The sequence below is a fragment of the Cheilinus undulatus genome, linkage group 23 (assembly GCF_018320785.1).
Source record: "Cheilinus undulatus linkage group 23, ASM1832078v1, whole genome shotgun sequence".
NCBI lineage: Eukaryota > Metazoa > Chordata > Actinopteri > Labriformes > Labridae > Cheilinus > Cheilinus undulatus.
In genome coordinates, this window is record NC_054887.1 from 27,161,114 (window position 1) to 27,179,796 (window position 18,683).

At 41.5% G+C, this 18,683-nt stretch overlaps 1 protein-coding gene across 3 annotated transcripts in view; it reads left to right on the forward strand.

Annotated features, from left to right (window-relative positions):
* Positions 1-16,976: 16,976 nt before the first annotated feature.
* Positions 16,977-18,683, forward strand: part of LOC121505440 (ankyrin repeat and BTB/POZ domain-containing protein BTBD11-A) — a 358,909-nt gene continuing 357,202 nt past the window's right edge. For all 3 annotated transcript variants that reach the window (XM_041780785.1, XM_041780786.1, XM_041780787.1), the window contains exon 1: positions 16,977-17,984. In XM_041780785.1, coding sequence (XP_041636719.1) covers positions 17,120-17,984 — 865 coding nt within the window. In that variant the 5' untranslated portion in view covers positions 16,977-17,119. The remainder of the gene's footprint in view (positions 17,985-18,683) is intronic.

Consider the following 18,683-nt stretch of genomic DNA (forward strand, 5'->3'; position numbering starts at 1 on the left):
CTCTGATTGGTCGAAGCGGCTGAGAGCGTTTCCCAGCGTGGTCACGTTTTTGCAGCGTGCTCTCCCTGACCTAAAAGAGACGAGACAGCCAACGGTGTTCAGTTAGCATAGTTGTGAAAATGCTACTGAATTGTGACCTCATATGGCAGGCGGAAGATTTTTACTTGTTTTGAGTCGAATTTACAAACCAATTGCAATATACACTAATGTGAAAAGACTTGTTTTTATGCTACTATGACATTTCTGCAGGGGTTTGACATCTTTTTTTTTTTTTTTTTTGATGAAACATACTTTTAATAGTACTTTATTCCTGTGCATAACATCTTGTAGGACATTATTATTTTGACATAAAAGAAAAAACCGAAAAAATATCTATCTATCTATCAAAAACGATATCTCCATAAGCCTGGAGATACTACTGGCTTGTTTACGGTGAAAGAACCCGGATAAGCACATGAAGTCTGGCATGATCTGGTTGGACTTCACCTCACGCGTCACCCTGCGTGCTTGTAGGTTTCTGTGTTTGTGAGCATACTACTGTAGTAGTAGGGCTGACGCAATTGGTTTTGACATTTAGGTTTGTTGTTTCAGTGACAACTCGAATAAAAACAACAAAAAATGAACTCTTTCGAAGCAAAATAGGGATGATCTTTGGGATTTGACTGCAAGAAAGTTAGGTTTATAGCACTGATTTGCGTTTTATTCACGTTTTGAAGCCTACTTTAACGCTTTTAACACTGTTAAGTCAGTGCTGAAGACTTTAACAGACCAATATCCTTGATCGAATTCAATTAGGGACCAGTTATTTACATTTTTCACCGTATTTTTTTCCTTTTGTTGAAACAATTAGTAAGATTTAGCCTAATTATATCTCTTAATCTTTGTATTTCCCATTTAAAGCAAACATTTTTCCACATTTGAGCTACTATGTCAAAAAAATAGTAATTTAACGAGCCTCACTAACTTAGTCTGCTTATATAAATGTACGTTAAAAACACGTGTATCTTAGAAATCATTAATGTAAGACGCAGTATAATTTGTAACGCCATATTTCATCATTTTCTCAGTATTAAATGTTATTTAACCTTTATAAAAAGAAATACGTCACAATATTCTCTTATATAAAATGGTTTGTAATTATGCAATAGATAAAATGCAGGCTTGAACAGTAGACATAGTACCGTTATTTAGCCACTAAGTGGCGGTAAAACACCATTCCTACCAAGCACTTCCTCCCATGATCACAGTTAATGCATGCAGACTTCATGATAAGCTATTTTTGATGCTTTTGCACTCATGAACCAGTTATTCCAAATAGTTATGGTGTTATCAGAATAAACATGATACTGTTAAAGGTGTTTTTAATAGGATAAAAGTCGAAAACAAAAAAATGATTTTTTTACATAATAGAGGAAGCAACTATATTTGAGTCATATGTGGTTACTTGAAAATAAAGTGTGTTAATGTTTACATATAAGTGACAGAAAATGGCTTTAGATCATATGTAGAATACTCATTACAAAGCGATGGATCCAAAAGCAATACTACTATTTAAAAACAGAAATCTCACATAAAAACTTGCCAGATATGAATCGTGACTGCTCAACATGACTAAGAAAGCATGTTTACATGGCACACGCACACTCTGCTGGCAAATACTTTCATCTTGCCGGGAAAATCATGATCATTTTTTGCTGTTACCAGGCAACCAACGCTTAATACGTGAGGACAAGCTTTGGAGGACCACAGAGCATGTAGAGAAGCAGCTGACAGCTGCCCACCTCCACCCGCTCTCACCTTAGTTAGTCAGCAAGATGTGCTGCAATGCAGACTGCAGGAGATAAAGTCGGTTACTGTCACACAGTGGAGGATGGGATGAGAAAACTGTTACATCTGCTGACACAGAAGTACGCAGGTCCTCATGCAAATAGTACTGTAGTTAAAATGCCTTACAGTCAAAATGGCTGGCTGTTGTTCATTCACACTATCTCTACTGTAATGATTAATTGACTATATCATCAAAAAGCTTCACAAACAGGTCCTTTGTATACAAGAAGAGTCTTATCTAATCAACGAGTCATATTGTGTGTTTTGTGTTGATGTCATACGAAGGGGTGGGGGCTAAAATGCAATTTTACAACCCTAACTATACAACTCTGAAAATCCCACCATGTGGGATCTGGAGAAATCTCTGCGTGCAGGTCAGTATTTGATACTTGTGATCTTGGGGCCCTTGGGTGCCACTGTATCCCAAACAGGCATGAGTACGGGCTCAGAAACACATATGCCACCCACAAATGCAAGTTAAAGCTGTATCATGCAAACAACAAGCCATATGAAGAGGATCTAGAATTGTAGCTGCCCTCTCTGGGCCATAGCTCATTTAGAAATGACAATGAGGCAAAATGGAAAACTGTTCTGTGGTCACAAGAATCAAAATTTAAAATTCTGTTTGGAAACCATGGATGCTGTATCCTGCAGACTAAAGAGGAGAGGTGCCATCCAGATCATCTGTGCACAGCTCAAAAGCCTGCATCTCTGATGGTACAGGGCTGCATACCACATCTGTCACAACAGCATGGCTTCACTGTAGAAGAGTCCAGGCCTTTCATCAACAGAAAACATAGCGCATCATAAAAAAATCTGGCAAAGAAGACTCATGACTGTTGAGCATTTAGAACCCTACATCAGACAAGAATGGGACAACACTCCTCTCCCCAAAACTCCAGCAGCTGGTCTCCTAACTTCCCAGACATTTTCAGACTATTTGTTACAAGAAGAGGCGATGGTACACAGTGGTAAACATGGCCCTGTCCCAGCTTTTTTGAGACACCAAATTCAGAATGAGCTAATATTTTTCATGAAATGGTAAAATGTCTCTGTTTCAAATTCTGAAATGTTGTTTGTGTTCTATTGTAAATAAAATATGGGTTTTTAAATGTGTAAATCGCTGCCTTCTGTTTTTATTTACATTTACAAAGTGTCCCAACTTTTTTGAAATTGAGGTTGAAGTCTTTAAGACTGAAGATATCTGACCAATTTTAATCTGTAACTGACACTTTTTTGTATATTTCTCACACTTTTAAAATCATCAAGCAAATTTTATTGTAAGAAGAACACCACACTGAGAAAAGGTAGTTTTTAAATGTTGATTTGATTTATTAAGGGAAGTAAACCGTTTCTTGCAAATGCTTATAATGGGAAAATAGCACCATCTAGGTGTATAGAGTAAAAATGATGCATTTCTTTGTTTTTCTTCAAAATGACTCACTGACATTACAGAATGCATGGTTTTAATCTGCAGTGGCAGAGAGGTTAAAATAATAATTATGAAAACACATTTGTCCACAAATGGCTGGGGTGCGGAGCATCTTTTAATTTGTTTACAGAAAAGTCTTAACACACACATCCAAGTCAGGATGTGCAGGTGCTGAGCGGAAAGAAATAACTGCAGTGATGATTGTGTTTCTGGAACTTTGTCCCGTCTCCTCACAGGATCTCTGGAGCTCAGTCAGAGCGACCATTAGGATCTTCGTTGTCTTTCTTACTAACGCCTTCTTGGGCGATCAGCTCTTGGAGGAGTCCTGGTTGTACTCAGCATCTTCCGTTTGAGAATTATGGAGTCCACCATGCTCTTTTTTGTAGCTTTACCCTTTACCCTCGTCTCTGAGCTCTACTGGCAGTTCCTCTCACCCAGTGGTTCTCAAATGGTGTGGCAAAGCGCCCCAGTGTGCCTTAAGGCAAGTCTAGGTGTGCCATGGAAATTTGTACAATATGTTATTACTACAACATTATGGCAAGTACTGTAAGCAGGCCTGCCCACATATCTGGCTGGACCCCTGAGAAACCCAGAGAATGGGACCTCCCCATTTGGGATTTATTGATGATATCAGTGTATGTTTTAGATCAGTAGCATTGGTGCTAGCATCCATGCTAACAGTTACCTCGGCTGGCAAGTATGGCAAGCTATTATTGGGTTGAAATTGGTATTGGAATTATTAATTCATGCTAATTTTTAACTTTTAAACTCTTTTTACCACCTTTTAGCAACTTTAACCCTTTTTGCCACTTTTCTGCCACATGTGATCTATTTTGCCACCTTTTTAAAAATTTTATTTTTTATTTTTGGGCCTTTATTTGATTTAGGGATGGAGACAGGGATGAGAGCGGGGGAGAGGCATGCGGTGGGGGGCCTCAGGCCGGATTCGAGCCCGGGCCGTCTGCATACATGGGGCGTGCCTTGGCCACTAAGCCACCTGTGCCCCTATTTTACCACCTTTATGCCAAATACGACAACTGTTCCCTGTGTTTGGCCACTTCTTTTTTTAAAACCAATTTTTACCCAATTTTGCCACGTTTTTCATCTCTTTTTACCGATTTTTGCCACTTTTTGCCCACTTTTGCCATCTCCATGACCCCCCAATTAGCCGGGCCCCAGAAAGCTCTCCCTGTTATCTCCCCTTACAGGCCACCTTGACTGTAACATTATTTAACAAGTCTATTTTGTATCAATTTAAATATGGTGTGCCTTGAGATTCTGGCTTAACCTTAGGTGTGCCTTGGGCGAATAAAGTTTTAAAACCCCTGCTCTAACCTCATCTCCTGGTTTTTGCTCTGATATGACTTGTCTGTGAGGCCTCCTATAGAGAGGAGCGTGCCTTTGAAAATCCTGTCCAATCGGTTTAATTTACCACATGTAGAGTCCAGCCAAGGTGTAGAAACATCTCAGCAACAATCCAGAGAAATGGGAGGAACCTGGGTGAAACTTGAAGTGATTTTGCAACTTGCAACCAAAGTGATATTTCTGTTTTTATTTTTTAATAGATTTGCACAAATTTGAATGGTGGTTTTACTTCCTGAGCCGCACCTGCCAAAAAAAGTTAAGGTAAAATATAAACTTAAAACAAAAGTAAGGCAATTTGTGTTTGGTACATTATTCTTTGTTGTAACAATGCTTCTTGGTAATAAACCTTATACCGTTGGAAAGCCTGTTTATTACCGTTTTAAATGATGCCACATTTATAAGGATCATGTATTTGTGGGATGAGCAGCACAGCTGAGTATGTGGGTTGTGCCCATGAAAAATGTACCAAATCTTTTTGGCATATGCCAAACAGCGTATTTTGCTGTTGCTACTGACTCTTGTTTTGAGCTTCTGGTACCCCCAGGTGGTGACTGGCAGCACCTGTAAGCATGGGCCCTGCTACAGTGGTCAGTAGATACCTGCTTCAAGAATCGGCACGCCATGTTTGACTGATCTGAATAGGGCCCGTCGGTTGGGCAACTTCAAGCTGGTGTTTTGGAAAACCAAGTTGCAGCATTGTTTGGAGTGAACCCTAGTACCATCTCCAAACTGAAGGCCAAGTTCCATATAACGGGGAATGTCAGAGACAGGCTGCGAAGTGGGCGTCCCAAGAAGACGACATCCCAAGAATACTGATTTTTCACCCTGTCAGCAAGAACTCTATCCTCCAAGATGACAACACTCGCCTCCACAGAGCCGGGTCTATCAGAGACTACCTCCAGAATTTGGGAGTGGAGAGGAGGGAATGGCCTGCCAGCAGTCCTGACCTTAACCCCATTGAACGCTTGTGTGATCAGCTTGGGCGTGCTGTTCGTGCCAGAGTGACCAAACCAACCACGTTGGCTGACTTGCGACAAATGCTGGTTTAAGAATGGGATGCCATCCCACAGCAGTGTGTGACCAGGCTGGTGATTAGCATGAGGAAGAGGTGCCAGGCTGTTGTGGCTGTGTACGGTTCTTCCACACACTGCTGAGGCTCCTGTTTGTTAAATGAATAAATTGTTAAATTGTCAAGCTATTTGTCATTAGCAGAGAAGATCTGGCACATTTTTCATGGGCGCAACCCACATACTCAGCTCTGCTGCTCATCCCACAAATGCACGATCCTTACAAGTGTGGCATCATTTAAAAGGGTAATAAAGAGGCTTTTCAGCTGTATAAAATTTATTGCCAAGAAGCATTGTTAAAATACAGAAATAATCTACCAAACACAAATTGCCTTACTTGTTGTTTTAAGTTTAGATTACTATCACTTGGGGGACTGGGGTTTGCGTCCTTGCTACTTTATAATTGTTGATGTCTATGATTTCTTTTTTTTTTTTTTAAGTGATTAAAAGGCTCCTGCTCCCCCCATGGATCCACCCAAAAGAAAGAACCCACTGAAACACCCCCTGTATGTTACTGGTCCTTTCTGAGAGCCCCGACCTCCACTTGTGTTCAATAACAATTATTTCTTGGCCTTCTTTAGGAGCTTGTTGGCATAGACCCGAGATTTCTCTGGGACCAATTTCCTCCACAGAACTCCAAAGTCTTTCTGGTGAGTCAGCTCCATGAGCATGGCTTGTGCATTTTCTCTGACTTCAGGGGCGTCATCCCCGCACATTTTCGCCAATGCAACTAGGAAGGTCTCGGTGAAGCTTCTTCCTGCGGTGAGGATGTGAAGCCCCCCTAAGGTGTCGGCCAGCAGGTGCAGGTGTTCGGCCATGCAGCATCGCACAACACCACTCGGGTGGGTTATCCCTTTGCTTAAGAGGGCGTTAAGGACTGGAGCGGGGCTGCAGTTTTTCACCATGGCATGGAGTGAAGCTTTGGCCAGCTCGTGAATGGAAGCGATGTTATCTTGCTCCAGTCTGAGCAGTATAGCTTCTCCTGTTGCCCTCACCTCCTTGTCCATTGCCTTCTTGAGGACGGCATACATGAATCCCAAGGTCTTTATAGCTTCAGAGGCAATGGAGGAGTGAAGATTTGTTACCTGCTCTTTGAGAAGCAGACAAACTTCATGGAGCTTACTCTCTAGGATCTTCGGTTGGTTCTGCAGAAGAGACTGGACTATTTTCAAGCCCTGTTTGTTGTCCTCCCAGTCATCAGAGGAGAGCTGCTGCACGCACTTCTTCAGGCTCTCTTGAGGGTATGGCAAAGGCGGCAGAAACACTTCTGGGATGTTTGCATTTTGTTTTCTGCAGTCCTTTTGTGTTTTCGTGCCCTCTGTCTTGACTGCTGTTACAGGCAGGGGGCTTTCCTGTTTGGCATTTTTCTTAGGCGGCGGCACACGGGCCTTCCTCACAGGATTCTGTGGCTTAGGGACTGATTGGTGAGTCTCTCTTCTCTCTCCAGTTCCTTTGTCTGATCTTACAGGAATCACGCACCTCCCTGGTGGAGCTCCAACACTTGGAGGTGTTGGCACTACATGTGGCTGCACAGGGGCCCTCTTTCGTAGGTTGTTTACCTTGAGGACAGTATGTAGACCCTCTGGTTTCCTTGCAGACTTCACATCAGTGCATTTGTCTCCTTCAGAGCCTGTTTCCTCTTCTTCCAGCTCCAGGGCCATAACAAGGATATCCTCCAGTGGACCTAAGATTTTTCTGGTGACAAAGGAAAAATCCGTCTGGAGGTTTTCCACCTCTTCCATGAGACGATCACACAACCTTGGGTTCCCTAGGAGGTACTCTACGTGTTCCAGTATAACATCCTGGAGTTTTTGCAAGGCCAGCAGTTTGGACGACAACTTCTCAGAGGTGAACAACACTAAACACTCCCCTATCCTCTCAGGGGCATCATCAAAAGTCAGTTCCTCAAACTTGCGCTGTGTTTTCTGGCCTCTTTCTTCCAGGGGTTGAACACGACGTTGGAGCTGCTTTGGCTTAGCTCCGCTCTTTTCCGTCTGAGGAGTTTTTGGAGGCGATGGAGCCAAAGGTGGCAGAGTAGCGGCTTCCAGAGTCGAATGTTGGCGTTGACATTCAGGGGCCAACTCTTCTCTGCGGCGCCCCACTTCTTCCTCCTCTCCTGAAGACTCAATGCTGCAGGCAGGTATTCCCACTCCAGCAATCTTTGGAACCAGAAGGACCCGTCTTGTCTGAGCTCCTCTTTTACCTGATGGCTGCTTTGGGGCCAGGGGTGGCAGCGGACGGACCCTTGGGGCACCAGCAATGTCAAAAAACACATCGGGATCTGATGCAGTTGGGACAACTGCATCAGATACCAGCAGCCTTGCAGACCTTGAAGGAACTGCTGAAGGGACAGGTTGAGGCCACCTGGTGTTGTAAAGAGGGAGGCCCAGTCTCTCCATAACAGCCTCATTTCTGGCATTTTGTGCAGCGCACAGTCTGTCCACTTGCTGATTCAGTTCAGCATTTCTGGCTATTTCAGTGGCTACAGCCCTGGAATCAGTAGTGAAACCATCATGGTTCACCTGCCTAAATCTATCAAATCCAGGAAACATGTTGAAGTTTTAAAGCTGACAGTCAACACAAAAAACACACAAGTGAATTTTTCAGGAGCTTTGAAAACTTGTGTACTCTCTCTCTCTGCTGAGTGACAGTGAGGGAGCTCAGGTCAGTACTATGGATAGAATTGCTTTGATGATGACATCATCAAAGGGAATGTGATGACATCACAACAGAAGCAAAGACAGAGGCTGTGTCTGAAACCACACACTCATTCCCTACTCCCTATCCACTCTATAGTGAGCAGCATATAGTTGACTTTATAGTGGACTCAACTGCAAAACACTAAAATGATTTCGGACACTACTCCGGCCGCGGGCGATGACATCATCGCCGTCTCACAATTAAAACGTTTAGCAGCAACAGCTCGTAAATTCCCTTGACAACGGCTGAGGATCGAAATAAACGGTAGAATTTAAATGAAAACTGCTACAAAATGTAATGTATTTTCACAAAAAATAAATATTCTAATAGATAAAAAAGTTGTCTCTATAGTGACAAAATAATATATAAGTTTTGTGTGTATTATCCCTTATTTTTGCAAAAAGATGATGGTCACTCGTCTTGTAATCATCATAGGGGGAAAAGTTACTCTGTTTTGAATCCTTAATATTTTCTTACAGATTTGGTAAAACCAACAAACAAAAAGCATTTAAAAATGTTTTTATATATGTTCCTGTGCTCATCTCGTTCGTCCGTCATGTTTGAGAGCAGCGACTGCGATGCATTATGGTAAATATTGCTGAGCTAGTGACCATCGATTGTTCACTGCTTTTCACAATGCATTGTGGGATAGAATGAGTGCACCATATAGTGAATAACAATGCTCACTCAGAATTCGGACACCACTACAAAATGGCGTGTTCACTATATAGTGCACTATATAGTGAATAAGGAGTGATTTCAGACACAGCCAGAATCTATAAATAGGTATGGAACTTTTGCACACGTTACTACCGTCATAGATTCAGTACATAGATGCACTACTGCTATCATAGATTTCTCTACATCAGTGAGACTCAACATGTGGCTCTGGAGCCAAATATGGCTCTTTGTGACTATTTGTGGCTCTTTGGTGTCTTAATTCTAAATATTAAAAAAATACTTTTATGCCCTTTTACACAATTTGTTGCAACTTTCCACCCATTAGAGCTACCTTTTGCCATTAAATACTACTTTTTCTATTTTTTGCCCATTTTTGCCACTTCTTTTTGCAACTTTTTTTTCCATTTTTGCCAATTTTATCAATTTTTTTGCCTTTTTTTGCCCATTTAAGCTACCCTTTGATATTAAATACCATTTGTTTCCTGTTTTTGTCCATTTTTAAAACTTATTTTTGCCACTTTTTCCCCCATTTTTGCCCTTTTTTCACTACTTTCCCCCCATTTTTTGCCAATAAATACCATTTGTTTCCGATCTTTCGTCCATTTTTGCCACTCTTTGCCCTTTTTCACCACTTTTCACCCATTTCTTTGCCGTTAAATACATCTTGTTTCCAAATTTTTTGCCCATTTTTGCCCTTTTTCACCACTTTTCACCCATTTTTTTGCCATTAAATACCAATTGTGTCCAATTTTTTGCCCATTTTTTCCTTTTTTCACCATTTTTTACCCATTTTTTTTGCCATTAAATACCACTTGTTTCCAATTTTTTGCCCATTTTTGCCTTTTTTCACCATTTTTCACCCATTGTTTGGCCATTAAATACCACTTGTTTCCAGTTTTTTGCCCCTTTTTGCCACTAAGGTTTTCCACTTTTTTTTTCCATTTTTGCCCTTTTTCAACATTTTTTGCCCATTTAAGGTACCTTTTGCCATTAAATACCACTTGTTTCCTCTTTTTTTGCCCATTTTTGCCACTCTTGACTCCTTTTTGCCCATTTTAGTAAATTTCCACCCATTTTTGCCACTTTTGGACCACCTGTAATTCATGTATATGTATACATAGTGTCTGAATAATTATTTAATTTTTTAAGGGGGGAAAAAATCCAAACCTATCTGGCCCTGTGTGAAAAAGTAATTGCCCCCTGAACCTAAGTGAAATCAAGTGTTTGTGATAACTGGTGATGAGTCTTTCGCATCGCTGGAGGAATTTTGACCCACTCTCTTCACAGAATTGTTTTAACTCAGCCATATTAGAGGGTTTTCCAGCATGAACTGCCCATTGAAGGTCACACCACAGCATCTCAAATGGATTTAAGCCTGGACGTTGGCCTGGCCACTCCAAAACCTTAATTTAATTTTTTTAATGTTTTTTTTTTTCTTTTTTTTGAACCATTCAGAGGTGGACTTGCTGGTATGTTTCAGGTCGTTGTCCTGCTGCATAACCCAAGGGCGCTTCATCTTGAGGTCACAAACTGATGGCCGGACGTTGGCCTTCAGTATTTTCTGGTAGACAGCAGACTTCATTGTTCCATCAATCACAGCAAGTGGTCCAGGTCCTGAAGTAGGAACGCAGCCCCAGACCATCACACTGCCACCACCATGTTTGACTGTTGGCATGATGTTCTTTTTATCAAATGCTGTTATTTTTATGCCAGATGTAAGGGGCCACACACCTCCCAGAAAATTCAACTTTTGCCTTGTCAGTCCACAGAATATTTCTCCAAAAGTCTTGAACTCTGACCTTAACTGAGGCCAGTAAGGCCTGCAGGTGTTTGGATGTTGTTCTGGGTTCTTCTGTGGCCTCCTGGATGAGTAATGTAATCTTGATTGGCCGACCACTCCTGGGAAGGTTCACCACTGTTCCCAGTATTCTCCATTTGTGGATAATGGCTCCGATGGTGGTTGGCTGGAGTCCCATAGCTTTGGAAATGGCTTAGTAACCTTTTCCAAACTGATAGATTTCAACCACTATGTTTCTCATTTGTTCTTGAATTTCTTTGGATCGTGGCATGATGTGTTTCTTTCTGCGATCTTAAACCTTTTTTTGTCTGACAGCATCTATTTCAGTGATTTCTTGATTCAACAGTTCTGCTGGTAATCAGGCCTGGCTGTGGCCAGTGAAACTGAACTCAGCTTTTCAAAAACTGTGGTAATCACAGTTAACTCATGATTTAACAAGGGGGACAATTACTGTTTCACAGATATGTTTTCTTATTACAGTATAATAATGCTGGTTTTCCCTTGTTAAGAACCCTGAATCCAGAAAAAGGAGCAGAAGTTTACCTGTGATCACTGAAAAAGGAGTAAAATCAGTTATAGACCACTTGGTGCTTCTGTCCCAGCATCCCTGAGCTCAAATCAGATTAAAATAGCAGCCATGTGGATTTTATGAATAGCACCCAGAGGCTCAGTATGTTCCCATGTCTCTGTGTAACATACGCCATGCTGTGCTGTAATTCTATTGTTAACATTTGTCAGCCAAACAATGACACTGAGATTCTGGCATTATTTGTTTATCACTTTTCCCTGTCAGTCACTTTCAGCAGTGGGTGTCAAATCACTTCTCACCACATCCTGGTCTAGTATGTTCTTCAGTGCTGGCATGCTGACTGCAGCGTCATGCTAAGAAAATATGAAAGGGCCTCTGGCATGGCAGGCGGTGTGGACAGATGGTTGGTCCAGCTCCGACGTACAAGGAGGAGCCCCGGCAGAATGGATGAATCACGATTCCACCAACTGTTCCTCTCAGCACGTCCTCTGCGTTCAGCTCTTTGTTTTCATAACCTGACAGCAAAATGTTGTATTGCTAATAAAACAAATGGCCAAACAGCATGTTAGAGCGATGCTAAACTTTGAAATGGGTCGATCTTATCAGAGGATGGTTGGTGTAGCTGTGATCTTTAAGAGCTCTGACTCTGCATTAGAGCAGTAAAATATTTACAGTGACGCTGTTCCTCCATAGAGCTTCCTTTACTCCAACCTCAGTATTATTTAGGATGGTTATAGTGGTGGAGAGTAGCCATAAAAGATGCCTTATCATGTGGATCCAGGATCATCTAGTGAGGGGTGAAGTGCTGACAAGGACCTTAAAGATGAATCTATAAATAGGTGTGGAACTTTTGCACACATTACTACTGTCATAGATTCAGTACGTAGATGCACTACTGCTATCATAGATTTCTCTACGTCAGTGAGACTCAACATGTGGCTCTGGAGCCAAATGTGGCTCTTTTGTGTCTTAAGTCTAAATATTGTTCCCCAAGAAAACCTTAAAGGGAAACTTTGTTGCCACTTTTCACCCTTTACAGCTACCTTTTGCCATTAAATACTACTTTTTTCTATTTTTTGCCAGTTTGCACCTTGTTTTTTTCTTCTTTTTTTTGCCACTTTTATCCAATTTTTACCATTTTTTGCCACTTTTCACCCATTTAAGCCACCCTTTGCCATTAAATACCACTTGTTTCCTATTTTTGTTCATTTTTGCCCCTTCTTTTTGGCACCTTTTCCCCCTTTTTTGCCCTTTTTCACCACTTTTAACCCATTTTTTTTGCCAATAAATACCACTTGGTTCCAAATTTTTGTCCATTTTTGCCACTTTTCCCCCCATTTTTGCCCTATTTCACCATTTTTTACCCATTTTTTTGCCATTAAATACAACTTGTTTCCAATTTTTTTTCCAATTTTTGCCACTTAATTTTTCCACTTTTTTCTCCCATTTTTGCCCTTTTCCACCATTTTTGCCCGTTTAAGGTACCTTTTGCCATTTAATACCACTTGTTTCCTATTTTTGTCCATTTTTGCCACTTCTTTTTGTCACTTTATTCCCAATTTTTGACCTTTCTCACTGCTTTTCACCCATTTTTTGCCATTATATACCACTTGTTTACACCCCCCCATTTTTTCCCCCTTTTTCACCTTTTTTTGCCCATTTTCTGTTTTCCTATTTTCTGTCCATTTTTGCCACTCTTGACTGCTTTTTGCCCATTTTAGTCAATTTCCACCAATTTTTTGCCACTTTTGGGCCATTTTCCGAGAATATCCAAGAATACTTGTTATAGGCACTGTGATTTTGTTGTTGTCATAAATATCATACTAAAGGGAAGGTTCACCACTGTTCCAGGTTTTCTCCATTTGTGCACAATGGCTCTCTCCATGTTTTACTCAAGTCTTAACACCGAATATTGAGTAACTTCTTGTGTTTAGTAAGCATCAGGCAAAGTTGCCAACATATTTGTGCAATTTAGTCTTCCAGGTCCTGAAGAAGCTCAGACCATCACACTGCCACCACCATGTTTGACTGTTGGTATGATGCTCTTTTGGGAAGTAACAGGAAGTTCAACTTTTTTCTCGTCAGTCCACAGAATACTTTCCCAAAAGTCTTGGGGATCATCAAGAATTTTTCTGGCAATTGTGAGACGAGCATTTGTGTTCTTTTTGGTCAGCAGTGGCTTTGACCTTGGAACTCTCCCATGGATAGATGTCAATGAATTTGTTTCTCATCTGTGCTTGAATTCTTTAGATGGCTCCATGATGTGTTGGAGAGCTTTTAGCCTTGTTCACTTTGTCAGACAGGTTTTATTTAAGGGATTTCTTTCAGGGCCTGGCATTAATTAGGCCTGGGTGTAGTGAAATGGAGCATATATGTCCTTTCAGAGCATCTGTGACAATGTGGCTTTAAAACATTTGTATTTTTTGTTCCATCTAAAGTCTAAATTGCAGCATTTTTCATTAAATGAATTGAAATGGTTGGAAATTTCTGGTGATTTGGGTCATGATTTCTCATTAAGGAGGTGTTTGGGTCATGAGAGCCACAACTCTTAAAATGTGTGATATTTAGAAGTGTTAAAGAATGAGAATTTGGTGACCTTAATTACAGGCTTTTAATGGGCCACTAGTAATAAAGGATGTGATTATAGGAACAGTGCAGGGTTGACTGGTTGTGGTGGAGGAGGCACAAGGACGCTCTAGTCCAGGACAACATATTTAATCTGCCTTCCATTCAGGAGGAAAAAACAGCATTTTCCAACAGTGCCTCATTTAAAAGTTATGAAAGATTTAACAAAAGATAAATTCATTTTTATTTCAAATGGGGGATAGTCACAAATATAGCACTATTGTGTGTATTTTTTGTTGTTAATTGAGGTTCTTATCTTCAGTTGCTGAGATAAATTACTTTCCCAGTTGAGATAAAAAAGGTGGTTGTTTCAATGTCATTGGTCTACATTTTCCCACACAATGAAAACACATCCACATTTCTACCATGTGTTCCCCCAGCAGGAATCCACCTCTCATCCTGCCACTGCAGAGATCCCTTCACTGCGGCTTGAAGACTGCGAACAACAGATTGGCCTGCACAGCAGCGACGTGTGCGTCTCTGATTCTGCAGTTATGTTCCACCAGCTTCAGGTAGATCCTGCTAAAAGGTGTAGCAGGCAGGTTGTCTGTGTCAATCACAGCTGATAGAAATGCCGATTGGTTTGTGTCAGCCCGCGGAGCTCCGTGCTCCACCTTGCTATCAGGATGTATGGGAAGCCAAATGTGCCAATATTAAAGAGAACTAAAGTGTTACTTTGAACACTGTGAGACAGCCAAGGATGTTTGGTAGATATGTTGTCCATAAATCTATGTTATCTATCTGGGATAGCTAGCATAGCAGACCCGGTTGGTGGTGACACTTTTTAACAGCTTTTCTACCTCATAACGTCAAATTCGTCATACTGTTGAGCCAATTTTGAAAAGTATGCTTTCATTAAAAAAGACAGCATGTCTCTACGGGGTATTCATGTGCAAACAAGTTAGGCTAAGGCAACAATGATACAGGGTCAAAGCACTGATAGTCCTGATGTCCCAATGTACAAAGGCTGTCATTCTTATAGAGGGCGGCCTGGGCTCAAATACAACCATAACCATTCTAAACTGAGAAATCTTTAAGAGGTACAAATATGGGGAAAATATGGGGGGTTATATTATGACTTTATAAAATCAAAATGAATTTAAATTCATGATGTGAACACCAATATTATTTTCTCTGGTAAATTTACATGACATACATTCAGCATTTAACACTGAATTGCCAGTCATAAAGTGTGGATGTGGAGACTGCTGGTGCCTATCTTTAACACTTATTTCTAACAATGTAATCAATGGAGATGAATTATGGCCCATTTGGCCTTCCATACACCTGCATTTATTGCATTAAGTGTGGAGGGTTAGTTCTCTCTTTGGTTACACATCTAAAGTTAAGGGCTACTCCTCTGACATCCTCTGGCTCTTTACATTGCATTTAAATGCATATAGAAATGCTTAATTCAAAGTGCTAAATGCAAGCCAATTAAAGTTATTTTTAATATAGTAAATATAGTATTAAAAATATATATATATTTTTTAACAAATTATATTATGCATTTATAAATACATATGAACATCAGTGGTGTCAATGCATTTAAAAGAAATAAATACAGCCAACTATAATCTTTATTTCCTGCAAAGAAGTAAACATACACCAGTAATCAAAGATTATTACAGTAACATTTCAATGTACTATTTATGGCCACATTAAGTCAGAAAGAGGGCTGCACGAAGACCCCGGACTGCCAATAACCCAGCCTTGATCTAGTGACTTTACATCACAATAATGTTCGAGTGTGATCCCAGTTATTTGCTGATGCCTGTGGATTTACATGCCAAATGTGAATATGGGGGTGCTGGCACTTGTTTCACCCCACTTACCAATAGTGGTGAATTATGGCACATTTGGCCTGTGAATGAGGAGTGTTTGTGTGCTCTCAGGTTATACTCAAATACTCATAATTTAACAAAAGATATAAACAGATTTTATCTGAATTCAATATGTATATTTATAAACTTAAATACAAATTATTATACCTAATATGAAAAGCCAAGTACAAGCCATTTAGACCTTCATTTTTTTTTACAAGTGCACTCATTAATGGATAAAGATACCAGTGGATATTCATGCACTTACAGAAATAAATACAGAAAACTATTTGTCTTATTTTTTGCAAAGAAATAAATGTATAGCAGTAACCAGAGGTTATTACCAGCCACCAGTTGCCCATGCCTGCTCTAGTGACTTTACATCTTAAAAATTTTAAATGTACCCCAGTTAAATGCTGATGACAGTAGATATACACACCAACTGGGAATATAGGGGTGCTGGCACTTGTTTCACCCCACTTAGAAGTGACGATAAATTATGGCACATTTGGCCTTCCGTATAGCTGCGCTTGTTGCTGTGAATATGGAGTGTTTGTGTGCTCTCAGGTTATACTCAATTACTTGTAACTTAACAAAAGATATAAAAAGATTTTATTCGAATTCAATATCTACATTTATAAATGAAAAATTATGCTTAATATGAAGAGCTAAACACAAGCCATTTAAACCTTCATATTTTTTTTTTACAAATGCACTCATTAAAGGATATAGATACCAGTGGATATTCATGCACTTACAGAAATAAATACAGCCAAGTATTTGTCTTATTTTTGCAAAGAAGTAAATACATAGCAGTAATCAAAGGTTATTAGCAGCCACCAGTTGTCCATGCCTGCCCTACTGAGTTTACATCATAAATTTTTTTAATGTAATCCCAGTTATATGCTGATGTCAGTGGATATACACGCCAACTGGGAATATAGGGGTGCTGGCACTTGTTTCACCCCACTTAGAAGTGACGATAAATTATGGCACATTTGGCCTTCCATACAGTTGCGCTTGTTGCAGTGAGCGCGGAGGGTTTGTGCGCTCTCAGGTTACGCGTCTGAAGTTGTGGACAAGAGGATACTGAAGACATCCAGACACTTAAAGGAGGAGGAAAGTGGAGTCTCCCTGCTGTCGCTTTATTCTTCTGTTTTCTGGGAAATACAAACAAAGCCCCTCGGAAAGGGACTGGGGGAAACGGAAGGAAAACGTGTTTGTGGCTTTTAATTGGGAAACCAAGCATACCTAACAGTATGCGGTGCAGTTATGGCAGGCAAGGGTAAGACAGTCGTAAGGACGCTGGAGGATTTAACGCTTGATTCTGGTTATGGTGGAGCCGCGGACTCGGTCAGGTCGTCCAGCGTGTCGCTGTGCTGCTCTGACACGCATCAGTCCGTGTCGCAGGGGGGAAACTGCTGGCATCTGACGGAATCCATGCACAGCAGACAAAACAGTTTGGACACAGTGAACACCGTCCTGGCGGAGGACACGGAGATACTGGAGTGCTCGGGTCAGTGCGCCAAGCTGCCCGAGCTGGAGGACGTGCCATGGAGCCTCGGCGAGGTGGAGGGCGCACTGAGGAAAGACGAGGAGCTCATGGTGGGCGACCCACCTCCGGAGGTGTACGCGCGGCTGTCTGCCCTCGTCAGCCGCGCTCTGGTGAGGGTGGCCCGGGAGGCGCAGAGGCTGTCTCTGCGCTACGCCAAGTGCACCAAACACGAGATCCAGAGCGCCATCAAGGTGGTGCTGTCATGGACCATCTCTGTTAACTGCATCACGGCGGCTCTGAGCGCCCTGTCCCTGTACAACATGAGCACCGGGGACAAGTTCAGCCGAGGCAAGTCGGAGCGCTGCGGGCTGGTCTTCTCCGTGGGGAAGTTCTTCAGGTGGATGGTGGATAGTCGGGTGGCCCTTAGGATCCACGAACACGCGGCTATATACCTCACCGCGTGCATGGAGAGTCTGTTCAGAGAGGTGTTCAGCCGCGTCCTGCGCAGCGCGCTGGTGGAGAGGGACAACGGGATCCCCAAGTTTACGCCGGAGTCTCTGGAGCAAGCCATCAGCAACGACTCGGAGATCTGGGGGCTGCTGCAGCCCTACCAGCACCTCATCTGCGGCAAGAATTCAAGTGGTAAGAAAATCCCATCAGTGGTTCTGTATTACAGTGTGATTGGCACCCTTGGTGGCCCACTTCTCAGGGCTTGGGTGCGTTTTCGTGCGCAAAAATCCACCTTTAAACCCCAATCATGAGCCACACAACCCAGTTACCCCCCTTTTCAGATCCCCTTAATTCATATGGACGACCACCTGTTCCAGGAAACATCTAGAAACATGAGGCTGCATCTTTAAACAGGACTGATTCATGACTCAGCTCAGCTCAAATTGAATTAAACCCAAGTAAACAGAATTTCCTTCCCACATGAACCTCAGATGTGAGCTCTATTCCTTTTATTTGAGGTTAATATGAATCTAGATGTGAGGATTTGACTGTGAAGTTGATTTGGAGGTGTGCAAAGTCATGATCTCCGTGCTGGGATGGAGGATGCATGAGTGTAACTGCATTTATGGCACACAGATTCAAAACTTGCACATGATTTTAAAAAATCCAAGCCTGTTTTGATACCATGGCAACAAAAATAGAAGCCTGAGGCCTACAATACTGAGTAATTTCTTGTTTTCAGTAAACAGAAATTGCATGCAAACTCCTTACACGAATGCAATGCTTGGTCACCACTGGGTGCATTTTTATGGCCAGTAAAGCGCCTATCTTATGCAGTTTTTGAAGGTTTTGGCGCTCTATCCATCAGAGAATGCATCATTGTTAAACTCA